The sequence below is a fragment of the Sorex fumeus genome, unplaced genomic scaffold, assembly GCF_029834395.1.
Source record: "Sorex fumeus unplaced genomic scaffold, SorFum_2.1 ptg000047l, whole genome shotgun sequence".
NCBI lineage: Eukaryota > Metazoa > Chordata > Mammalia > Eulipotyphla > Soricidae > Sorex > Sorex fumeus.
This window is the reverse complement of record NW_026606104.1, coordinates 47,254,582-47,280,210: the sequence shown is the minus strand read 5'-3', so window position 1 is coordinate 47,280,210 and position 25,629 is coordinate 47,254,582. Positions and strand designations below refer to the sequence as shown.

General features: G+C 51.8%; 1 protein-coding gene across 1 annotated transcript in view; it reads left to right on the top strand.

The window, feature by feature from the left end:
• Positions 1–25,308, top strand: part of SPOCD1 (SPOC domain containing 1) — a 31,089-nt gene extending 5,781 nt beyond the window's left edge. The window contains exons 4-16 of the mRNA XM_056123490.1: positions 16,902–16,943; positions 17,927–18,103; positions 18,554–18,611; positions 18,838–18,907; positions 19,206–19,365; positions 19,442–19,558; positions 20,616–20,741; positions 21,717–21,801; positions 21,941–22,091; positions 22,338–22,473; positions 22,998–23,087; positions 23,234–23,420; positions 24,623–25,308. Of these exons, the coding sequence (XP_055979465.1) occupies positions 16,902–16,943; positions 17,927–18,103; positions 18,554–18,611; positions 18,838–18,907; positions 19,206–19,365; positions 19,442–19,558; positions 20,616–20,741; positions 21,717–21,801; positions 21,941–22,091; positions 22,338–22,473; positions 22,998–23,087; positions 23,234–23,420; positions 24,623–25,308 (2,085 nt within the window). The remainder of the gene's footprint in view (positions 1–16,901; positions 16,944–17,926; positions 18,104–18,553; positions 18,612–18,837; positions 18,908–19,205; positions 19,366–19,441; positions 19,559–20,615; positions 20,742–21,716; positions 21,802–21,940; positions 22,092–22,337; positions 22,474–22,997; positions 23,088–23,233; positions 23,421–24,622) is intronic.
• The last annotated feature ends 321 nt before the right edge of the window (positions 25,309–25,629 follow it).

Sequence of the window (25,629 nt, the reverse complement as noted above, 5' to 3'; positions counted from 1 at the left end):
CTGACTGTGTACAGATTTGCCCCAGCCCACAGCACTGCCAGGAGCAGAGGTCGGGCAGGGATTTCCTTTCCTCATTTCTGACCACAGAGGTGCACAGTTAGGTCGTGGTCTAGAGGTCACCAGGCTGTCCCCCTCTCACTGCTCCCCCCGCCTCCATCTACCCATCTGCACAGTGGGGCACTGAGGAGCCCTGGCCTGCGGGGGTGGCTGGGAGGAACGAGTGAGTGTAGTGACTGCACCGCCCGGAAGAAGACAGATTCTCGTCCGTTACCTGCAGTGAGTGATTCTGGGGAGAACATCCCTGTGCATCTGGCTTCTCCCCATCTCAGATGATTTCTTTGGGCCCCATGCCCAGAACTGTGATTCCAGGGTGTGCTGCATATGGAGGGGCTTGTCTGAGCTCAGCGGTGGAGCTGGGTGCCCGCCCGCCTTGACAGGACGCCGAGGCCCTACTGCTCTGTCCTCCTGGCCCATCCCAGCTAACACAGCTGGCAGCCGGTGGGGGCCCAAAGGACCTGTTGTCACAGCAACCGGTGTTTGGCTGCGGGAGGTCTGAGGCTGGGCGGGGTGGGAGGCAGAGCCCAGGACTGAGTGTGGGCAGGCAGTCGTGGGCAGGGTGTCCAGCTGGCCTGGACCCTTTGCACCTTCTTCGGGGCAGTTTTCTGGCATGTGCCAGGGACCACCTCCAAGTTTGACTCTGCTTCTGGCCACCAAAAAGGGTGACTTGCGACAGACAGGTCATGTCCCTTTTCTGAGTCTTAGTGGCTTCTTGGGAATGGGGATCAGCTGTGACCCAGAATTTGGGGAATCTGGTGATAGAAGCTGGTTCGAAATGGTGACTCTAAGAGGGTTGTGGGTGGGGGTAAAACTCCCTTCTCTGTCCTGAGGCCTTGCTGTGGCAGGGGGCATTTGAGGCTGCGCCAAGACTGGGGTGGCAGAGGGCAGGAGGGTGACTGCCCGGTGCTCCTGCTCTGCCTGTCCGAGTGAGGAGGTGCACAGCAGCTCCGGGCCCATGCTGTACCGAGTGCTGACTGTACATCAGGGGCTTCCATGCCAACCTCCAGTACTTAGTCTTTCAGTTGCATTGAAGTCAATTATTCTTGTGCCCCTTTTACTGATTCAGAACACTAGGATGCAGAGAAGGTAAGAGACTCGCTCAAGGTCTCACAGCCAATCAGTGGTAGAGCTGGGATTTGAATTTGTCCCTAAATTTCAGCGTCCATGCTCCGGGTCCGGCTGCCAAAAGCTTGGCTAAGAGGTTGGATTTTTATGGAACTTTATGGTGAAAGGGTCGGGGGTGCTTTAGGGAAGCTCAGAGGTTAGTTAAGGGAAACATGCAAGTAGCTGTCGTTAAGGTGGAACCTGAAGTGCATGTGACTCTGGAAACCCCAGAGCAGATGAGTCTTCCCAGGTGACAGCTGGGAGGGAAGGCAGAGGCGGGCCCCATCTGGGCACAGGAAGAAGGTGTTCTGAGGTAGGGAGGAGAGCAGTTGCCAACGTCCAAAGCAGGAGCGGTCTTGGAGCACTGTGGGATAGAGATGAGGGAGGAGTGAGGTAGGAGAGTCAGCAAGGAAAGACCAAGTCAGAGGGTCAGAGGGCATCTGGAGGGCAGGCATCCAGTGACCCTTACAGTCCACTGTAAGAGTTTTTTTCTGTTTTGTTTTTGCTGGAGGGTTGGTGGAGAGGTGTTGAGCCACACCAAAAAGATGCTCAGGGTTTACTCCTGGTTCTGTGCTCAAAGGTCACTCCCTGAACTCAGTGGGACTCTATAGGATGCTGGGGATGAACCCAGATTGTCTGTGTGCAAGGTGAGCACCCTTGAAACCTTAAAGAACAATAATTTTGTTTGTTTGGGGGCCACACCTGGTAGTGGTCAGGGGTTACTTTTGGGTCTGTAGTCAGGAATTACCCCTGGCAGTGCTCGGAGGATCACAGGAGATGCCAGGGATTGAACCCAGGTTGGCCACATGCAAGGAAAACACCCTACCCATTGTACTATCACTTCAGCCCATTAATTCTTGCCTCAGTACTACAAAGTTGATCCTGGTTTTACCCCCATTTTACTGGAGAGGAGCTGAGGCACAGAGATGAGCCTTCTCGGGATCACTCAGATTCTCTGTGTTGGCAGCAAGTATTTTATCTGATTATGCCACAGTTTATTTCCTTTTGGGGGGTCGGAGGGCACTTCACACCTGACTGTGTTCAGGATCATTTCTGGCTTTGTGTTCAGGGATCACTCCTGGTGGTGCTGGGGCTGGAACCAGAGACTGCTAAATGCAAGACTAGCACCTTAACCTCTGTACTATCTCTGTACAATCCTGACTCAGCTCTTCATTTCTTGTTTTTTGTTGCATTCTTTTGGGGAGGGAGTCCTAAGTGGTTCTCAGGAGACCTGGGACTCCTTCTGGCAATTCTTGGCCAACCAGGACAGTGGTTCAATGTGACGACCCCCATATCGCACATTAAGACCTGCTGCTCAGGCCTTAGTGTTTGATATGGGGATTGAACCAGGGTTGGCTGCATGCAAGACATAGGCCTTTACCCCAGTTCTGTCTCCCCAGCTTCCCTCTTTTGAATGAGCCTCCAGCCACCATCCCCTCCCCCCACCACACACACATGTTCAGCTGAATCAGATGGTCCACGGCTTATGCCCAGTGGTGTTGGAGCTACCAGGGCAACTGCTATGTTTGGGGGCCACCAAGAACACATCCTTCAGTGTTCTCAGGACCATGACCAGGTGGCACTGGGGTTCAAACAAGGCCCTTGCTTGTGCTGGTGACTGTCGAGTCATCTCCCTGGCCCTTGGGCTTAGCTTTTTGTAGTTTTTTTTTTCTCTTACACATGGTGCTGTTGTAATGACCTCCCCACCCTGATACTCCCTACACACACACACACATACACACACACACACACACACACACACACACATACACACAGTGGTGCTGGGACTCAAAGCCAGGGCCTTATGACAATGCTCTGTCTTTGACCTACATCGCTGATCAGTGGTGTTTGTTTGTTTGTTTGTTTGTTTGTTTTTGGTAACAATGGGCAAGAGTATCTCCAGGGAATGTTCTGAGCGTGGGACTGCTAGGTGGCAGGTGCACACAGCCCCACCTGCACTAGGGCGCTTGACTCCCTCCGGCAGCCCATGCTTTTCAGGGGCTCCACAGCTGCTCCAACTCTTGATGTGATCTGAATTCAGATGTTGCCAGAGTGGTACACTCTCTGGGGTCTCAGGGTTGTTTTAATTTTTCTTTGAAACCCAGGAAGATCATTGTACACACTATGGCTCTCCCGGGTAGGTCTTTTCCTCTATGTCTTTTTTTTTGTTGTTTAAATTTTGGGTATTGATCTCGAGGAGTCCTTGTATATTCTAGAAATAGTTCCCTAATCAGAGACTCCCCAAATATGTGATCCAGAATGAGTCATATTTTGCTTCCCTCTGTGGTATTTTTTGGTGAGCAGAAATTTATAGATATTAAACATTTTATTTTAGTAAAGTATATTTAACATGTTATTGACCATTTAAAGCAATTTTAGATATCTAGTTCAATAGCATTATGTAATTCATACTAACACCATCATCTTCAGAATTGATTCATCTTCCCAAATACAAATCTTACAGCTTTTAAACAATAATTTAAACAACTAACATTTCTTTATTGAACAATACAGAAACAATAATTCAATAATTCTACCCCCAGGTCCTGATGCCACTATTCTAACTGTCCTGATCTGCTTGACTACTGTAATGACATATGTAGTGACATATAATAGTGATATAAGTGACATATAATTCACATAAGTAGAATTATGTACTATTTATGCTTTAATGATTGACTGCTTGGAATGATGTCTTCAAGGCTCATCCATATTGTAGCATGTGTCAGAATTTTATTCTTATTTGTTTTTTTGGGCCACACCAGCTGTACTCGGGATTTACTCCTGGTTCTGAGCTCATAGATCACTCCTGGCAGGGCACTGGGGACCATAGGCAGTGCCAAAGATTGAACACAGTCAGCTGTATACAAGGCAATCTCTCTGGCCCAGAATTTCTTTTTCTTTCTTTCTTTTTTTTTTTTCCAATTTTTGGGCCACACACAGCAGTGCTCAGGTATTACTCCTGGCTCTGCACTCAGGAATTACTCCTGATGGTGCTCAGGGGGTCATATAGGATGCCAGGGATCAAACACACAGTGGGTAGGACAAGTTTCCGGCCCCTAGAATTCCATTATTTTTAAAGGTTGGAAAGTAGTTTATGTATGCCTGCACCACATTATTTGGCTGCATTCATCTGGTGATGGATTTTGGGGTTGTTTGCCACCATTTGGAAATTGCAAATAACGCTGCTGTAAACATTGGTATAGAAATAAATGCAGATATTTCTGATGTTTATATACCCAGAAGTGGAAGTTGAATTGAAGTGAGATGAAGTTGAGAATTCTGTCTTTCCCCACTTCTGTACACTGACAGCTCTATCGTACATTATGTCTCCACATATGTAGATTGGCTTCTGATCTCCCTATACTCACCTTAATCAGATTTCTTTCCCTTTGCTAGTAGCATGAATATTAAGTATAACAGCTTATTAATAATTCTGATGAATGGTGAAATAAGTCTCCCAACTTTGCTGATTTCAAGAGGATCTGTCTCTACGTTAACATTCTTTGGCCCCTCCATATATCTGTTACAAAACTCTCATCAATTTCACACACACAAATCTGTTGGGATTTTGACTGGAACACTATTGAACCTAGAATTGTTTGAGGAAAACTGACATCTTTACAATATTGAGTCTTCTAAATCCATAAACATAGTATATTTCTCCATTTGTTGTAAAAATCTGTTTTTTTAAATTTTGTTATGAGAATCATATATATGTATATTTATGTAAGCAAACTACCCATGATGTATTCGATATGCCAAACACAGTAACAAGGCTCACAATGTTACTGGGCCCGCTTGAGCAAAATCGATGAACAACAGGAGGACAGTGACAGTGATATAAGCAAGAGTTGGCAAATTATGGCCCATGGATTGGTCACCTCAATGAATTTTATGCATAGATTTTTGTTGAAATGCAGGCATCTGTGTTCCAAACACTGCTTATTAATAAAGCCCGTCTATGGCTGACTTTATGCTACAATGACAGAATAGAGTAGATCCAGTAGAGAACATATAGCCAGCAAGCCTAAAATACTTTTTTATCTCTTTACAGAAAAAATTAGCCAGCCCTTGGCATGGAAACACTCATTACCCGACTTTAGAAACTATGCATTATCTTACTTACAGAATTTATAATAATTCCCACATATTAATAAATATTTGATGTCCAAGCTTCTAACAGTCTCATAAAGATAATTGATTTTATGCTTTGCCTTCTGAAGTCTAGATCTAAGGTAAAACCCACGCACTGCAGTGGGTTGGAATGCCTTCAAGTCTCTTTCACGCCATAGTTTCTCTCTCCACATCTTGTTTCTCTTGTTTCAGAGGAAACTAGGTGATTTGTCCTGCTTCTGCCGCACCCCCAGGCTGTGGCTAAACGTCTTCAGTGTCTCTTGTGAGCTGGTGATTGAGTGTAGAACTTTTGATTAGATTCCGCATCAAAGCTTTTTGCTTCAACCACTTCATGGATTGTAGTCTTTCTTTTGCTCTATTGACTATGTGTGTGTGTGTGTCTGTGTGTGTGTGTTTGTGTGTGTGTATCTGTGTGTAGGGATATATAATATTGGTTTACAACTCTAGATAAGTTTCAAGAGTACATTTTTACACCTCAGTGAATGCACAACGCTGTATCGTGCCCATCACCAATGGCCCAGTTCCCTTCCAATACTGCCCAGTTGATTGCCTCTACCCCTTCCCATCTAGTAACCACCTTTCTGTCAGAATCTAACGATTTTTTGATTTCGCTTTGTTCGCTTGCATTGTTTATAAAGAATATTCTCCACATGAGTAGACCACACAGTATTTGTCTTTATCTTTCTGACTTAATTCCACATAGCATAATCCCTTCAAGTTCTGTTCATGTTGCAAATGGCAAAATGTCTCCTTTCTTATATTTTTATAGCTAAGTAGTGTTCCACGGTGCGTGTCTACCACACCTTTAGCCACTTACCCAACAGTGGGTGCCTAGGTTGTTCCTGTGTTCTGGTTATTGTGTATAATACTCTGATAAATGTAGGGATCTGTAGTCATTTATCTTCCAAATTTGTGTTTACATATTCTTTGGCTGCGTAGCTAGAAGAGGAATTTATAATTTTGGTGCCATTATTAAATGCTAACTTTTAAAAATTGCAGTTTTAATTGATGCTGACATACAAAAATGCTATTGATTTTAGAGGGACTTCTGAATTCTTATCAGAATTTTGCTTTTTTTTTTTTAAATGTAGACAGTCATATCATTCACAAATAATGACAATTTTATTGCTTCTATTTATTATATCTACCACGCCCCCATTCCTTTCATTATTGTGTTGGCTGAGATCTTTCATGTAGTATTAAATAGAAAAGATGATAGTAAGAACCTTTGTTTTATTCTAGATTTTAAAGAAAATCTCATCTTGATTTTACCTTGAGTAGTATGGTTGATGTATTTTAAAATAGATGCTATTTATCAAATAAGGAAGTTCCCTTCTATTATGTTTTCTCTAATTATTTATAGGGAGAGTGCATTTTACAATATTATGATTTAATATCTTGCTACTAGCAGTAATTTTTCACCTCTCTCGGCAGTGCTCAGAATTTACTAATGGCTCCATACACAGGGATCACTCCTGGCAGACTCTGGAGATCACGTGGGGTGCCAGGGATCAAACCCAGGTTGGACGTGTGCAAGGCAAGCACTCTACCCACTGTACATTGCTCTGGTCCCCAACAGTAAATTTGATGCGTTGAATTTTAAATGTTAAGTCAGTCTTGAAGTACTGCAATAAACTCAAGTTGATAGTTTATATGTTAAATTTGTTGTTGCTGTTGTTTTGTCTTTATTTTGTTTCAGGGTCATACCCAGTGGTGCGCAGGCTTACTCCTGGCTTTAAATTCAGGGATTACTTCTGGCGGGCTCAGGCGACTTTAAGGGGTGCTAGGGACCAAACCTGAGTCGGCCACAAGCAAGGCAAGCATCCTGCTGATGGTACAGTCACTTTGTCCCCCCAGTGTATATCTTTTTTCATATCTTCTAAATTCATTTTGATAGTATTTGGTTTCAGCATTTTATATTTCAGTTGAAATTAGCTCACTCGAAGTGATTTATTTCCTACAATCCCGGTGAGGATCGGTATCGGGTTTATCTGGTCTCATGGGTGAATTGCAGAATGTCTTCTCTGTTTGCTGCAGTCATTTTTATGAAGATGGGAATTGTTTGTTATTTAAATATTTCAGTAGAATTTCTGGTTAAAAAAAAAAAGTCTGGACGGGTCTTTTCTCTGGAATTCGTTTCCTTCCTCCTGCTTCCATTTACTTCTGAACTGTGGGTTTTTCAGTTTTAACTTTTTGCTTGAGGGTCAGGATGTGGCTTAGCAATAGAGCACATGGTATGCATGCATGGTCCTGTCACGGCCCCCTCCCCCGACACACACATAGTTTTTAAAATAATTTTTGCCTTGAGTCAGTTTGGGCAAGATATATTTTTAAACACATGCATCTATTTTATTTGGGTTTTCAAATGTATTGGCCTGCTGGTGTGAAAATATTTCACCGTCGTCTCTTTTGGTGTCTGTTCATTCATGATTATTCATTCCAGAGTGTCTTAGTTGTACGTTCCCTCTTTTCTACATCTTAACACCGAAGTTTCTGGGGTTTTGTGTCTTCAAAGAAGCAATTTTTGTCTTTGTTGATCCTCCTCAGTGTGTGGTTTGTTTCCAGTGTCATCTTCCTTTCAGTGTATTCTCTATATCTTAAGAATGAGGCTCTTTCTTTCATTTTCAGTCTTCCCCCCTTTCTAATAAAGCCATTTGATGCTATAAAGAGACTTCTATAACATGAGCTGCATCTCAGACTTTAATATACAGTCTATCATTCAGTTCTCAAGATTTCATAATTTTTATCAGTTTTTCCTTGACCTATATGTCAGTTAAGACTGTAACTTAAAATTTCCAGTTTCATGCTGTTACTGTTTTTCAGTTATTGTTTGCTACCTAATCACAGAGAATTAATGAACTCAGGTGAGAATGTGATATTTATCTCAGCTGATATGGTAGCCACTAGTTCCTGGTGCTATTTTTGGGGCCAACACTTGGTGGGCTCAGGGGACTATATGTGGTGCTGGGGATCAAACCAAGGCCAGCTGCATGCTAGACAAGCACTTTATCTCTGTACTATCTTGTGCTATTGAACACTTGACATTTGGCTAGTCCAAACTGAGATGTCCAAATAAATAGACATTGGATTTAAAAGATTTAGGTCAAAAAGAAATGTTCAGGACTGGAGAGGGGGGTGTGGCATGGCAGCTGGGGGAGTGGCGGTAAGGTGCTTGTGTTGTATGTGGCTATCCGTGGTTTAATCACAGCACCTCATATGGAGTGAAGTTTGAGCACAAAGCCAGGAATAAGCCCTGAGAGCCACCAAGTCTGTCCCCCCAAAAAAACAAAACAGAAAAAAGGGGTGTCAGAGTAATAGTATAACAGGTAAGATGCTTGCCTTGAATACAGCCCACCCAGGTTTGATACCCAGCATCCCATGTGGTCCCCTGAGCACTGCTAGGAGTAATTCCTGAGTATAGAGCTATTCCTGGGAGCATAGCCAGGTGTGGCCCCCCCCCAAAAAAAGAGAGAGAGAAACAAATTTAATCTTGCGTGTGTGTGTGTGTGTGTGTGTGTGTGTGTGTGTGTGTGTGTGTGTATTGTTTGGGGAGGCGCACACCTGGCAATGGTCAGGGATTACTCCTTGCTCTGCACTCAGGAATTACTCCTGGCGATGCGTGGGGCACCATATGGGATGCCAGGGATTGAGCCCAGGTCTACCACATGTAAGGCAAACTCCCCACCTGCTGTACTATCACTCTGGCCCCTTACTAATATCGTTTATATAGATTACATGTTGAAATGATAATATTTGGGATACACTGAGTTAAATAAAGTATATAATTTTCACTTTAAAAATATGGATGTTATATAATTGAAAACCACCTCTATATATTTTTAAATATTACATTGTTCTGCCTTTCCTTCACTGTTGTTGCAAGGAGAGGGGGTGACCCGCACATACCCCAACTGTGGTGCTTGAGGGAGGCACAGCTCAGGGTGCGCCCTTTTTATGCTTGTTGGGGGTCAGACTCTTTCATTGCCATGGTCACTGGGGGCTTGAGCCCTTATGTTGCAGTGGTTGCACAATCTAGCCATGCTGCGGCCAGAAATTGCTGGTGGTGTCAGGGATCACAAAAAAGCAGAGTGGCCAGAATCATACTTGGTACGTGCAGCAGTACTGGACATTGAACTCTGGCCCTCACACTTGCACTGTCGGCTCCTTAGCCACCAGGCCATTTTCAAGCCCCCATACAAAATTCTTGCTTTTAGAGTATAGGGGTTAGGGTGCTTGTGGGTGGTGGGAATTGCAGTGGGTCAGCTGGAGTGGCTGTGTGCAAGACAAATGCCTTCCTGCTGCATTGTCTCTCTGCACCCATTCATTGAATCTTGGGTTTGTTTGTTTGTTTTTTGCTTATTTCCTTGTTTGTTTTGGGGCCACATCTGCTGGTTCACAGGGCTTCGTCTAACTCTGCACTCAGGAATCACTCTGTGAAGGTTTGTTTCCATTGATATTTCATTTTTCATTTCATCATCCTGTTAATCGTCGATTGCCTCGAGCAGGCCCCAGTAACGTCTCTTTCATCCTAGCCCTGAGATTATATTCAGGGCTCTTTAGGAGAATGAGACCCATCATTGTTACTGGTATTTGGCATATTTGGTAGGCCACGGGGAGTTTGCCAGACTCTGCCCTGTGGGCAGGCTACATTCGACAGCCTGCAAGTTTGTCCAAAGTAGGAATGAGATAATAAGATGTCGCGCGGCCGCGAATGCGGCCGCGCGGTTCCGGGATCTGGATTTTATAGTCTCTGAGTCTTGGCCGCTGATGGGATTACACGGCGCCAGGGGGCCAGGTGGTGGGTGTGACCCCCGCCTACTGGAATTTGGAGGATCTGGGTGGAAGATGCTCGACTCCAATTCGAGTAGGCTTGGAGGTCTCGGCCCCGGAACCCGCGTGGCTTTGTCCCTCTGCCAGTACCTTCAGGTGTGCGGAGAGTGGTCTCAGCATGGTGGTGGCTGGTCCTGGAGGTCTCCGGCTGCCGTAGCCCTGGCCGGGGCGGGGAGGAAAGCTCAACCCGCTCCCCTCCAAGGGACTCCGGGAAGGAACACCGGAAGCGCGGGGGCAGAGACTGCACTGCTCTCGTCCGGGATCTGGATTTTATAGTCTCTGAGTCTTGGCCGCTGATGGGATTACACGGCGCCAGGGGGCCAGGTGGTGGGTGTGACCCCCGCCTACTGGAATTTGGAGGATCTGGGTGGAAGATGCTCGACTCCAATTCGAGTAGGCTTGGAGGTCTCGGCCCCGGAACCCGCGTGGCTTTGTCCCTCTGCCAGTACCTTCAGGTGTGCGGAGAGTGGTCTCAGCATGGTGGTGGCTGGTCCTGGAGGTCTCCGGCTGCCGTAGCCCTGGCCGGGGCGGGGAGGAAAGCTCAACCCGCTCCCCTCCAAGGGACTCCGGGAAGGAACACCGGAAGCGCGGGGGCAGAGACTGCACTGCTCTCGTCCGGGATCTGGATTTTATAGTCTCTGAGTCTTGGCCGCTGATGGGATTACACGGCGCCAGGGGGCCAGGTGGTGGGTGTGACCCCCGCCTACTGGAATTTGGAGGATCTGGGTGGAAGATGCTCGACTCCAATTCGAGTAGGCTTGGAGGTCTCGGCCCCGGAACCCGCGTGGCTTTGTCCCTCTGCCAGTACCTTCAGGTGTGCGGAGAGTGGTCTCAGCATGGTGGTGGCTGGTCCTGGAGGTCTCCGGCTGCCGTAGCCCTGGCCGGGGCGGGGAGGAAAGCTCAACCCGCTCCCCTCCAAGGGACTCCGGGAAGGAACACCGGAAGCGCGGGGGCAGAGACTGCACTGCTCTCGTCCGGGATCTGGATTTTATAGTCTCTGAGTCTTGGCCGCTGATGGGATTACACGGCGCCAGGGGGCCAGGTGGTGGGTGTGACCCCCGCCTACTGGAATTTGGAGGATCTGGGTGGAAGATGCTCGACTCCAATTCGAGTAGGCTTGGAGGTCTCGGCCCCGGAACCCGCGTGGCTTTGTCCCTCTGCCAGTACCTTCAGGTGTGCGGAGAGTGGTCTCAGCATGGTGGTGGCTGGTCCTGGAGGTCTCCGGCTGCCGTAGCCCTGGCCGGGGCGGGGAGGAAAGCTCAACCCGCTCCCCTCCAAGGGACTCCGGGAAGGAACACCGGAAGCGCGGGGGCAGAGACTGCACTGCTCTCGTCCGGGATCTGGATTTTATAGTCTCTGAGTCTTGGCCGCTGATGGGATTACACGGCGCCAGGGGGCCAGGTGGTGGGTGTGACCCCCGCCTACTGGAATTTGGAGGATCTGGGTGGAAGATGCTCGACTCCAATTCGAGTAGGCTTGGAGGTCTCGGCCCCGGAACCCGCGTGGCTTTGTCCCTCTGCCAGTACCTTCAGGTGTGCGGAGAGTGGTCTCAGCATGGTGGTGGCTGGTCCTGGAGGTCTCCGGCTGCCGTAGCCCTGGCCGGGGCGGGGAGGAAAGCTCAACCCGCTCCCCTCCAAGGGACTCCGGGAAGGAACACCGGAAGCGCGGGGGCAGAGACTGCACTGCTCTCGTCCGGGATCTGGATTTTATAGTCTCTGAGTCTTGGCCGCTGATGGGATTACACGGCGCCAGGGGGCCAGGTGGTGGGTGTGACCCCCGCCTACTGGAATTTGGAGGATCTGGGTGGAAGATGCTCGACTCCAATTCGAGTAGGCTTGGAGGTCTCGGCCCCGGAACCCGCGTGGCTTTGTCCCTCTGCCAGTACCTTCAGGTGTGCGGAGAGTGGTCTCAGCATGGTGGTGGCTGGTCCTGGAGGTCTCCGGCTGCCGTAGCCCTGGCCGGGGCGGGGAGGAAAGCTCAACCCGCTCCCCTCCAAGGGACTCCGGGAAGGAACACCGGAAGCGCGGGGGCAGAGACTGCACTGCTCTCGTCCGGGATCTGGATTTTATAGTCTCTGAGTCTTGGCCGCTGATGGGATTACACGGCGCCAGGGGGCCAGGTGGTGGGTGTGACCCCCGCCTACTGGAATTTGGAGGATCTGGGTGGAAGATGCTCGACTCCAATTCGAGTAGGCTTGGAGGTCTCGGCCCCGGAACCCGCGTGGCTTTGTCCCTCTGCCAGTACCTTCAGGTGTGCGGAGAGTGGTCTCAGCATGGTGGTGGCTGGTCCTGGAGGTCTCCGGCTGCCGTAGCCCTGGCCGGGGCGGGGAGGAAAGCTCAACCCGCTCCCCTCCAAGGGACTCCGGGAAGGAACACCGGAAGCGCGGGGGCAGAGACTGCACTGCTCTCGTCCGGGATCTGGATTTTATAGTCTCTGAGTCTTGGCCGCTGATGGGATTACACGGCGCCAGGGGGCCAGGTGGTGGGTGTGACCCCCGCCTACTGGAATTTGGAGGATCTGGGTGGAAGATGCTCGACTCCAATTCGAGTAGGCTTGGAGGTCTCGGCCCCGGAACCCGCGTGGCTTTGTCCCTCTGCCAGTACCTTCAGGTGTGCGGAGAGTGGTCTCAGCATGGTGGTGGCTGGTCCTGGAGGTCTCCGGCTGCCGTAGCCCTGGCCGGGGCGGGGAGGAAAGCTCAACCCGCTCCCCTCCAAGGGACTCCGGGAAGGAACACCGGAAGCGCGGGGGCAGAGACTGCACTGCTCTCGTCCGGGATCTGGATTTTATAGTCTCTGAGTCTTGGCCGCTGATGGGATTACACGGCGCCAGGGGGCCAGGTGGTGGGTGTGACCCCCGCCTACTGGAATTTGGAGGATCTGGGTGGAAGATGCTCGACTCCAATTCGAGTAGGCTTGGAGGTCTCGGCCCCGGAACCCGCGTGGCTTTGTCCCTCTGCCAGTACCTTCAGGTGTGCGGAGAGTGGTCTCAGCATGGTGGTGGCTGGTCCTGGAGGTCTCCGGCTGCCGTAGCCCTGGCCGGGGCGGGGAGGAAAGCTCAACCCGCTCCCCTCCAAGGGACTCCGGGAAGGAACACCGGAAGCGCGGGGGCAGAGACTGCACTGCTCTCGTCCGAGAGACTATAAAATCCAGATTGATATTTACTTTCCCGCATTTTGCTCATTTTTTTCCCCCTTAACCTTTTAGCATTCTTATAGCCCAGAAATGAGTCTATTAGAACCTGAGAATTGAATTTACTTTTTTTAAAGGTTAGGTAATTTTTGTATTTACCTGAAATCTTATTCCATTTACATTTGTTGTAGTTATATTTATTGATTTATTATAATCGGTTCCTGCTGTCTTGTTTTTCCCTTTGCATTTATCTTGCACTTCTTCTAACTTTTGCCCTTTTTATTGCTTCTTCCTACATTGATTATTTTCTTCTTGTTACTCTTTATCCTTTCAGTATTTAGAAGAGTTCTATACCATATTTACATATTTGGGTTTTTTGGGGGGAGCGCAGATGTCTGAGCCATACCCAGCGTGCTGAAGCTGGCTTTGTGCTCAGGATACTCCTGACTCTGTGCTCGGGGATAACTCTTGGCAGGCTGCAGGGAATATGTAGAATGCTGAGGATGGACCCTCGGCTGCACCAAGGCAAGCACCCTCCCCCTATACTGTTGTTCTGGCCTGCCCTGTTTATATTCTTTTTGTAATTGTTTTAGAAATTTTAGCTTATCAAAGTAATGAGTAGAACTGCTTCGGTCTCCCTCTATATTCGTTTTAGGATCTTGGAATGCTTTAATTCCAAGCAATAACCCTTCTAATTTGTGTGCTATTATTATCCAGTAAATTGGTCCTGTCTTTTTTTTTTTTGCAATTGTAATTTTTTGCAATTGTCTTACTTTTTTAATCCCACAAATTATCCACTACTACTATAGTTTAATACAATCAGAAATGTTTTAGATTTACAGCATAATTATGATTTTCTTTGCTTAGAATTCCTCCTTGCTTCTCAGCTTTTCTATCTGGGACAATTTGTCCTTTCTTCCTGTCTCATGTTTATCCTTTAACATTTTATTTATTGAGAAAAATAAATTATTAGGAAAATACTCTCTTGGTGTTTTTTCCAATAATTAAAAAAACTATTTGGTGGGGGCCATATCAGCCCTTACTCAGGTGCCACTCCTGGTGGGGCTTGGAGGACCCTATGTGGTATCAAGGATGTTGAAACCCGGTCAGCTTCAGGCAAGGCAAGTACCCTACCCACTGTACTGTTGCTCCAGCCTCCAAATTATTTTTTTTTTCATTTTAAGAAAGAAAATTTTAATTCTAGTTGATAGTTTTTTTCTTTAAGTATAATGAGAATATCCTGTTTTAAATAATTTTTAAATTTAGCCTGTGTGCTGCCAGGCTAGCTGCTTAGCCTCTAGAGGAACCTGTGGGCCTCGGTTCCTCTCTGGAAGGTGGGGCGACCCTGGTCTGAGGGTCAGAGGCTCACGGTGAGGATGGAATGGACCCAAATGTGCACATTCAGAGCAGTGGTCGCCCATTTCCGGTGCTTGCTGTTGCTTTTTCCTGTTGATGTTTTCAAGATATCCTTAATGAGGTGTTCCACTCGGATGCAGCTAGGTGGGGATTCATCCCATTGGAAATTCCCCGAGCATTTTGAACCTCTGGAGTGCTTTCTTCTCTCAGTTCAGGGGTAAGATTTTAGCCATAGATCTTCAGATGCTGCCACTGCCCCAGCCACTGTCCCCTCTCCTGGAAATTCAGTTAATCACCCTTTCTCATTCTCTCCTTCGTGTCTCTGGCATGTTTCACATTCTCTGGACTGTGAAGATTCTAGATAATATCTTCTAAACTATCTCCCAGTTCACTAACACATTTCAGTTCGTATCTAGTGTGTTATTAAACCTAGCATTTGGTTAATATTATTACTACTAAAACTGTCGTTACTATTTTTATTCTTATTTTCTTTATAGAGGCTGGATTTGGTTCCCAGCCAGGCTGCTTGGTCGTTTTGGTGGGGAAGTGGCCTTCATTTATATTTTTGACTCCTTCCTTTATTTCTTTAAACATATCACACATGCCTACTTTGTATTCTGGGCTGACAAATCCGGTATCAAAGTCTTTGCTAATCTGATTCTGCTGCATGTTGTCTTAAAACCTCACAACGCTGGAGTATACACCCCAGAGAGAGGCCCTGCTACAGGGTTCTTAACTGGAAAAGACTATTGTTGCTCGGGGGTGGACATGTTTGAACCACACCTGGCTGTATTTAAGGCTTTAGGGTCCTGGCTCTGTGCTCTGGGGTCTTTCATGGCGGTGCTCAAGGAACCATAGGTGCGTCCAGGGATCGAACCAGGAACCAGGAACCTTACATGTCAGCCACATGTAAGGCCATAGACTTAACCCCTGTGTTACTGTCTCTCTGGCCCCCATAGAGGGCAGTTCTTAATATGTTTCCCACTTCACAGAAGTTCCCTGTTTCTTCCCTGACTTCTCAGTGGACTTTTCTGAAAGACTCAATCATTCCCCTGGTTTCAGAAAGAAAAAAGTGAACAGTTTCCTTCTTGGCTCATTGTTCTTTCCTCTGGTTGTTGGTTATTGTGGCTCCTTCTGGAAACTCGGCAAAGAGAAAGTTTTTAATTCGTCTCGTTTTTTAAGATAAACGGTAGCACACTGCACACATTGTTCTAAACTTTTTTTTTAATTTAAAAAATGTTTCTGAGCATAAAGGAAATGCATTCATGTTTTGAATAATGTAAATACCATATGTCTACAAGTGGAAAGTCCCCTTGGAGTTTCATCCTCCAGAGATAACTTCCATTGTGCTAGCCGCAAATCCATATTTACATAAATGGGCTTATGCAACACTTACTGTCCCACCGCCTGTTTTTGCTGTTACGCCAAATGTGCCTTGACAGCTTCCATGAATCTTGTCAGCCAGTGCTCTCCCCGCGGCCCCACTGAGAAGTGCCCAGACTTAAAAAAAAAAAAAAAAGAAGTGCCCAGACTTTGCATCGGGCAGAACTAGCTATCTACTAGCTATCTCCCCCCACTCCAAAGAACTAGCTATCTTTATCCACCCCCACCCACACACCGCTCACTGCCCACCACCAGACAGAACTAGCTACCTTCAGCCCTGCCCTTCCCCCACCGCCAGACAGAACTAGCTATCTACACCCTCCTCCCCGGACAGAACTAGCTATCTTCATCCCCCCAGACAGAACTAGATATCTAACATCCTCCCCCCAATATGGGGGGACACCCAGAAAATGCTCGGGGCATATTCCTGTGTCAGCCTTGTGCAAAGCAAGTGGACTATTCGCAGTGCTATGACTCCAACAGCCCTTGCCACGGAACTAGCTAGTTCTATCCTAGTTCCGCTGCTCCATCTGCGGGCTTTGCCAGAGCCTCTCCAAGCCTCAGTTCTTCCATCTGTCAAATGGTTGCAGAGTGGTTCTGAGACCTCAGGAAGCTCATGAATGGCACGCTTCCTCCAGGGCCAGCTACTTAACCCCTAGTGGCGGTAGTGTCCTTGCGACTCACCCTTTTTACTGGACAGAGAGAGCCGTGGAATGACAGTCACCTTTATTAATGGTGGCCCCTCTGATGCACACTGCACTGTCCTCATTCTGTGGTGGGTGTGAGGCGGCCCTTCTCGTGACCGTGGAGCTGGCATCGTTCTTGCCGATTGTGGATGTCCTGATCTATCTGCAGTGGGTTTCTCTGGCTCCTCTGGGTTCTAATCTCTGATCCTCTCTCCCCAAGGAGGAAATGAAAATGCCCTGTGGGGCGAAGCGAGTGTGCTATGTAAGTCTTTTCTCCCCCCCCCCACCCCCGCTTTGTATTTGGGACATGCATGGTGGTGCACAGGGCTGACTCCTGGCTCTGTGCTCAGGGATCACTCTTGGAGGGCTCAAGGGACCAGATGAGGTGCCAGGGATCGAGCCCAGGTCTGCTGTGTGCTTGGCGAACACCCTACCTGCTGTACTCTCCCTCTACCTTTATTCCTTATTACTGCTCCTCTTCCTCCCTTTGCCCAGGTCTGGTGTCTGGGTGGCATCCTCTACCTAGAGGAGGTCCTGGCTCCCAGCCCCACCTGGCTGTGCCCTCCCGCAGAGCACCCAGGCCCCCCGCTCCCAGGACAGGGTCTCAGTCTTGCCCCAGCCTTGCTCCCTGACAAATTCATAAGCATTCATTCCTCAAGGCTCACCTTTATACCCGCCCCCCTGCTTGCCACGCGGTGCCCCATGGTTTGCTGTTAACAGAATAAACACGTTGCGTGCCATAATGGCCTGAAGAAAGCGAGAGAAAGGGAAGGAGAAAGGGGACTCTTGTTATGACCCCTCATACTCTCCCCAGCCTGGGAAGTGCGAGCACTGGGCTGAGTGATCAGCTTCAGGGACACCTGAGCAAGGGGGGAGCGGGATGGCCTTGGTGGCTCCTTAGAAGACCCCCAGCCCTCTCAGCACCCTGCAGTGGTCAAGAAGGACTTTCAGAGCAGCAAAGGGGCAGCCTTTCGGAGGGGCCAGGTCCTAGTTCCCAAAGAACTCTGGGAAGGCGGCTTTCGGTGGGATGAGGAGGACTCAGGCCCTTCCTATGCTGGGGTCTCCCGTCCCGAGGATGAGGTGGCCTCATGGCAGGGTCCAGACCCCAGGAAACTTGGGTGGTCAAGGGGTTGGGAATGAGTATAGGCTCCTGCCTTATGTGCTCCAGGCAGGTAGGGAGAGACCCGTGGGGCGCAGAGGGAGGACAGTGGTCACTGCCTCTTCTGAAGTCCCCTCTCCCCACAGATGGCTGCAGGGCCGGTGATCTTCCTCCTGGGCTCCCTTGGCCAGGCCAAGGCAGAGTGGCCGCAGCCTCTGCAGCTGGAGCCTCTGGAGAACATGATGGAGGTCAGCGCAGCCTCTCCTGCCAGGAGGCCCAGGAGAAAGAGGAGGTGCAAGGCCCTGTGCCCCACTGCCCGCCAGGTACAGATCCCGGGGGGTGCATCCCCTCCCCTTTCCCAGCACAGATGGCCCCGTGGCAGGACAAGCGCTGACCTGCCCATACGCACAGAACCCAGAGCAATGCCTGGCTGGCTCCTGACCCCAGACTCGGAGTTCTGGCCTGGCAAGACTATGGCCCCAGAGCAGTGGCCGCCTTTGCACCTGACCAACCCTCTGGCCTTCATTCCAGGCAGCTCCCAGGACAGACCTGGGCACTGCCTGCCTCTCTGCCCCCACCCACCCCCGCCCCTACCCTGCCAGCCCAGGGTTCACTTCCTGTGCATGTTCAGGGGCCACCCTGATGTTCATGTCCTTTCTCTGCGGGGGCCGGTGCTAAGGGCGGGGGCTGAGGCTGCAGCCCAGGAGAAGGTGGCGGAAGGGAGGCAAGTGTCCCCCTGGGGTCCAGCCTCTGCTCCTCCCTCTCCCCCACAGAGGCACCCCCAGGAGGCTGAAGAGACGTCTGCTGAGCAGGACAGGGGTGAGGATGCAGGTGAGGGGTGGCGGTGGACCCTAAGCAGAGGTCTTTGGGGACCCCATCCACCCTCTTGGGAGTCCCCCCAACCCGTAGCCGTTTTTTACCCACTGGCTTCCTGCTCTTCTCCCAGCCTGACTTTCTAGAAGCCTCAATCCCTTCCCTGCCCGTCTGCCCAAGGCACCGAGTCTCCCCTCCCCGGCCCCTGAGCACCCTGAAAACCAGTGGCCTTCTTTCCCCGCAGGACAGCCCTCCCCAGAAGCTGCCGTGCGGGACACTGTGGTCCGTGCTATGCAGAAGGTGCTCTGGAGCCGGTAAAGTCACTTATGCCCAGCCTACATGGACAGTGGCTCACTCCCTGACATCCTGCCACCTACGGGGCCCCAGGGCTGTGATGTGGGGGCAGGGTAGAGGGAGCCTGCCAGGGGCAGAGATCTGAACGTGGCTCTGGCTTCAGGCCACACTTGCCCTCGAAACCACTGTCACTCAGAAAGCTGGTTCAGGTCCCCTGGATGCCGCCAGTGTTGTGGTGGTCCCTGCCCAGAGGGGCCAGTGAGTGCAGTGAGAGCTCACTTGGCTACGCACCCAGCTCAGCACCCGGCCCCACCTCAGCCTTCAGGAGCTCCCGGACCTGGCGCTGAGCAGGGAGGCCGTGGAGGGCATCGCCGTGGGCATTGAAGCTGCCCTCTTCGGCCTGACACAGGCCACCAATGGCCACTACAAGAACAAGTACCGCAGTCTGCTGTTCAACCTGCAGGACCCCCGGAATCCCGTGAGTGGGGCTCTGGACTGGGGTGGCGGGCAGGGGAGCTCGGAGCAGAGCCGTAGTCCCTCTCCGGGCCCCACAGGAGCTGTTTCTCAAAGTGCTTCGCGGGTCTGTACCCCCGCACGGCCTGGTGCGCATGAGCTCCATTCAACTGGCGCCCCAGGACCTGGCCCGCTGGCGGGACCAGGAGGAGAAAAGGGTGAGTCGTGGGGATCCAACTATGGGGGTGACGGGCAGCAGGAGGGCAGTGAGGATAGGCCGTGTGACTGGATGTGACCACACAACTGAGCACCGGAATGGAGGAGCAGGAGAGACAGGGGAGAGCCAGGGCTCCTGCCCCATACAGCCCGAGCACGGAGGGCAGAGAGGTAAGGGGCCCGGCCATTGACGAGGCCTTTCACTCTCCTGACTGAGGCTGGTCTGGGCGTCAGGGGGACCAGCGGGGAGCGCCCAGAATATGGGGTCGTGGGCACTCACCTGTCATCATTCGGGAGTGACAGCCCCTGAAGTGCCTCAGCTCCCAGCCCAGCCTCAGTAACCCCAGAAAAATCTTTCTGCTGCCTTAGGATGGGGGAGCCACCTCCCTCATATGTCCTGTGTCCAGAGGGCTCTTCCCAACCTGGTGCCGGTACTGACTGGGCCTTGGGACTGCTCTCTTGGTGCTGGTTGGTGGCCCAGTGAGTGGAGAGACTGAGGCAGGGGTGAGGCTCTTCATACTCTGGCCAGTGAGGGTGGGACCTCTTTACTCCAGGGGTTTGGGAAGGGACACGCTCTCAGGACACATTGCAGGGCCATGCCACTAACTCATGCTAAGAATCCCAAATAGTGTGTCCGAGGACACACACATTACTCATGCTGCTTAATATGACACCCTTAATCTAATTCCTCAGAGCTGAAAGCAGTGGAGAGCTTGCCCCTTGCGCCAGTCTTCCTCCTGGCCTGGCGGGCTTCCAGAGCCTGCCCCTTGTGAATGACCACACTCCCTCTGCCAGGCATAGAGTAGGCGGGGCAGTCTGACTTGGGAGTGAAGGAGAAGTTCAAGAAGGCTTCCTGGAGGAGGCCACGCCTGAGTTGGAGGGATGAGTGGGATGTGGAGGGACAGGGTGGAAGGCGGAGGGCTCTCCTGGACAGGGAAGGCCAGGGGCAGCAGTGTGCAGGAGCAGGAGCCCCGGGCGAAGGTCCCCAGGCAGGAAAGCACCCTGGGCTCTGGGTGCCCGGTCCCCAGCCTGCTGAGCAGGGCCGCTGTGCCCCGCCAGGGCCTGGAACTCCTTGAGCAGCTACAGAAGGAGCCACACCACCTCCCGGCCTTCAAAGTGACCCACAAGGGGGAGGTGGAGATCCTGCGGGATACGGACCAGACCCTGACGCTCGAGGACCTGGTGGTAAGTGGAGCCTGGCTGGGGCCCCACTGTCCTGCTGCACCAGCTAAGGCCACCATCTGCAGGGGCACTGCACCGGGTCTGGGTGAGCCAGGGGACTTTGGGCAGAGCCTGCTCACTGTCACTGCCCCGCTCCTTGGGGCAGTTCGACCCCAAGTTCTCTTGTTTTTTTTTTTTTTTTTGCTTTTTGGGTCACACCCAGCGATGCACAGGAGTTACTCCTGGCTCTACACTCAGGAATTACTCCTGGCGGTGCTCAGGGAACCCTATGGGATGCTGGGAATCAAACCCGGGTCGGCCGCATGCAAGGCAAACACCCTATCCGCTGTGCTATCTCTCCAGCCCCCCCCCCCCAAGTTCTCTTGTGTGCAGCTGCCTTCCTTCCTGATGGATCTGTTGGGACCAGGAGGGATGCCCTGGTCCAGCCGTGGGTTCTGGCTGTGGGGCTGTGACCCATTCTGTTCCATACAAGGGCTTGGAGATGTGGCACGGTGTCTCGGTGGCACCCACGGTGTGTAGGCCACTCTCTGTGGCACCCACTGACAGTGCCAGAGGCACGTGTCTCAGAGCATGTCCCGTCCCACAGTCCCATGTGACTGGCGTGTTAGGAGGGCCTGCCGCCTCAGAAGTGATTTGTGGACAAAGTGAGGTGCCGGGTTGAACATTTGATCCCTATCATTTTAGCAGAAGGACCCCCCCCCACACACACACACACACACATGCACACTCCCACCCCAAACTCGTATATATAGAAAAACCTTTAAAACCAGGAATGCCAAAAGAGTGACAGTTGTCTCTGTGGTGGGAGGAAAGGGGTTGATTTTGGTTTTCCCCATAATTTTGTTACCAAGCCCAGGGTCCCTTTGGAAAACAAGAGTGTCATCTTCGGGGAAATGTGCCCCGCTCCCCGAAGTTCACAGCTCATGGCGCTGGCCAAGCTGCCCCCGCCCACTGTGCCCCTCTCTCCTCTGCTTCCAGGGCCCCGTGATGCCCCCCGTGCTGGAGGACCCCACCGAGCAGCACAAGCCCCACGCCCCGGACCCCAGCAGCCACATCGGCACGGGTGGGAGGGAGATGCAGGAGGGTGCGTGGATGGACTGGAGGGGCTGCATGCGGGGTTCAGCAGGAACAGTGGCAGGGTGGGGGCCTACGTCTGCTGCGCTGCCTGGCCCCGGTCCAGCTGCTGCCTCTGATCTTCGCAGGCCCGGACCCCACGTGTGAGCTGCAGGAATCTCTCAAAGCCACCGGCAAGGTGGAGGACAACAACTTCCAGAACATTTTGAGCCCAGCCCCCGTGTGCTCTCCAGAGATGCCCCAAAGTGAGCTGAAGCCTCCCGTGGAACCCCAGGACAGGTGTGAGAAAGGGCTGAGGAGAGGCAGAAGGGCCAGTGCGGGAAGATCTTCTGTGCAACAGCAAACTCAGCTGGGACTTTCCTTTCTGTATGGCCCTGGGCAAATCCTGCTGCTGTGTGCCTCAGTTTCCCCTCCTAGGCAGTGGAACGAACCAGTCCAGCCCTCTGCCCCCAGTCCCACTCACACACAGGACTTGGCTGGTGAGTGAGGAGCGGCTGGGAGGTCCTGACTTTGCCCTTCCTCTAGGCCACAGATATCCGCTGGGCCTCCCAAGGCCGCCCCCAGCCAGCCGCCTTGGGAGGGGTCTGTGGACATGTTCTCCATCAAGCGGTTCCGGGCCAAGGCTCAGCTGGTGTCAGGACACAGTTGCCGACTCATCATGGTATCCTGTCCCTCCCTGTCCCGGGATCCCCCAACACGCAGAAGCCCAGAAAGCTACTCCTCACCTCCCCCTTCCCCAGCAATTCTTCCCGTCCCACTCCCTCTTTCAGGCTGAAGTAAGTTCCTGGTGTCCACTCTGGGCCTGGCCCTGTGCTGGGCACAGGAGCAAATGAAATGCCACCTTCATCCTCAGACACCAGGGTAAAGCACACCTGTGACCCCAGGTGTGAGCAGGAAGGAGCCAGGAGGGGCTGGGTCTCCCTGACCCAGAGGATGATTTGCCAGTGGTAGTCGAGTGACTGAATGAGCTGATGTAGTGATTGAGGGTTGCGAGGTTAGAGGAGAGAGTGAGGACAAGCTGTAGGGGGACCGGCAGGGACAGAGACTGGCGTCCAGGAAAGTCGGGCCCTTCTGGGACTCCTGCCCAGCTTTGCTGTGGGCTGTGGCTCCTTGGTGGCTGGTGTTGAGTATGTCCTGGGCAGTGGGGCACCTGGAGCGCTCACTGTCCATCCTGACTGCCCCCAGGCCCTGCCAGAGGTGATCCGCTCAGCAGGCTGCATCTCCTCCAGCACCGTCTGGGACCTTTTGGCCAGCATCTGCCCAGCTGACGCCAAGGTAAGGGCACACGGCGGGCCTGCCTCTGCTGTGGGCCTCCAGGGCTGCGAGCACACACTCATGGCATGACCCCTGGATGAGCCAGGGGTATTGGCAGGTGCCCCGGATGACTGTCCCTAAACCTGCTCTTCTCCCTGCAAACGCAGGACGTGTGCGTGGTCAGGCTGTGCCCACAGGGCTCCCGGGACGTGCAGAACTGCCGCCTCCTCTACTCCTACCTCAACAACAAGCAGCGCCACGGCCTGGGCGCCGTGGAAGACATGAGGCTGGTGCTGCTGCCCCTGCCTGCCTTCCAGCCACTGCCGGCCAGATTCCGCCCTCTCGGAGGCCCAGGTGACCAGATCTGGATCAACACAGAGCACACGGGCAGACAGCTCGGGAGGGAATTTCTTAGATGGACAGAAGTGACCATGGTGGTGCTGCCTGGTCTGTGACTCACTGCATGCCAGGTGTTCGCCTGCTTTAGCTGCAGTTGTGCTGTGCAACACTGTTGTAGTGTGCTAAAGTATTTAGTTGTGGCGTACTACCTTTTCTGTTGCAGTGTAGTCCCTGTTGTCGTGTACTGAGTTCAGTTGTCATGTACTCCCTGTTTAATTGCGTGTGTGACTCTATTTAGTGGTAGTATGTGACACTGGTTAGGTAGTGTACTCCCTGTGTAGTGGTAATGTACTCACTGTCCGTGGTAGGGTCTCACTACTTAGTGTGTGACACTGTCCATGGCAGTCTCTCTGTTGTAGTGTGTGACACTCACCGTGGTAGTGTTTCTCTGTTGTAGTGTGTGACACTTTTCGTGGTAGTGTCTCACTGCTAGAGTGTGCTGCACTGTCCATGTAGTGTGCTCAAAACTGGAAACATTCCTGTCAGAAGGGAACCAGTTCCTTTCTTTTGTTCCCAGACACCGAGGCTAAGGTGGGGAGAAGGCAGGGGACCAGGACTGGCAGCCACATAGCCAACCAGTGGCTGGCTGCAGCTGGTTCCTCAGACAAAGTTGCAGCCAGCTCACCCCGCTAGGCAGCCTCCCATCTTGGGCCCCCAAATAGAAATTTCTGGATGGCTGCACCTGAGACAGGGAGGAGTGTGTGCAGCTCAACTCACTGGGCCAAACCTGACCTTTCCTGCATGGACTCCAGGAGAGGCCTGTTGGTGGCCTCTGGGGCTGGGTCTACAAACAGTGGACTGTCCCCATTCTTGGGGCTGCCTGTCCTGGGGACAGTGAAGTCAACAGAATCCAGTGTCCTGTGGTCAAACCATGTGCCCTTTGCTGCCCGGCACACCTGTTCCCACATGACGCCAATCTCTTGAGATTACTCCTCTCTCTCTCTCTCTCTCTTTCTCTCTCTCTCTCTCTCTCCTTCTCACACACTCAGACACATACACACACACACATCATCCCTGCTAGCTCAGGGACCCACAGCATGCCTGGGAAGTCATTCCTGAGAGTCCCCTCCTATCCGCCTGCTATGGCCGGGCTACAGTTTATGGGGGTTCAGTGTTGCTCTGACTATCTCTGCTCTAATCCCCCCACCCCCTTCCAGGCCTGGATGTCACTCACTCCAGCCTGTTGCTGGCTGTGCTGCTCCCCAAGGCAAAGCTTCCAGACACCGCAGAGTCAAGCCTCTTGAAGGGGAAGGTGCGCAAGACAGTCTCCTTCAGCAAACGAGTGGAGCTGAGATGCTACCAGCCAGAGACCAGGAAGCCGGTGGCGCCCCCAAAGGGTGTTCCTGCACCCCAGCAACATCAGGACAGAGGCAGCCTGACCCCTAGGATACCATGTACATGGCAGAGACCCCCTATAGGCCGGGGAAGACTGTGGGGAGAGCCCGAGATCAGGCAGCGTCCTGAGCAAGGACAGCGTCCCCCAGAACTGCACTGGGTCCAGGCCTGGCATCCCCATCCAGCAGCACCAACAGATGCTGGTCAGAGCCATGGCCAGCACTGCTCCGGGGCCTCCTGTCCCCGCCAAGCCCTTCTACAGTATCTTGAGTCCCTGGTGGCCATGAGTCACCAGCTCCAAGCCTCACTCGGGTGTCCAGACCAGGTACATGCTCCTTCATCCTTTGCCACATCTGCCCAACCCACCGCGACACCGGAAATCCTTGGCCTCGTCTGCCAGCTCCCCACACTACCTGGTCCACCTGGCTTGGCCTCTGACTCGTCTTTGGGCCCGGCAGAAGAAGCTGGTCCTGAGTGTCCCAGGGAACGTGACCCTGAGTGTCCCTAGCTGCCCATCACCCCCCAGGAGAGAGCCTTGGATTCCCTCCCGCTGCTGACACTCAGCCTCTTCTGGGGAGAAAAGGGCAGGGTGAAGAAGGAGGGGGGTCAGCTCAGTACACCTGTCCTGTTAGAGTTTTCTGTTCTGCAATCTGACTGATGTTGGTTTTTGGTTCAATAGAAAATTTGTAAAAATTGAGACTAACATCTGCTGACCAGTAGAGCAAACCTGGCCCTGGCCAAGTGTAGTTGTGGGTTAGAGTGTGGGTATGTTTGGGTTCCTGCACAGACAGGTGACATAGCTGAAGTGCTGGGAGTGGAGGGAATAGCC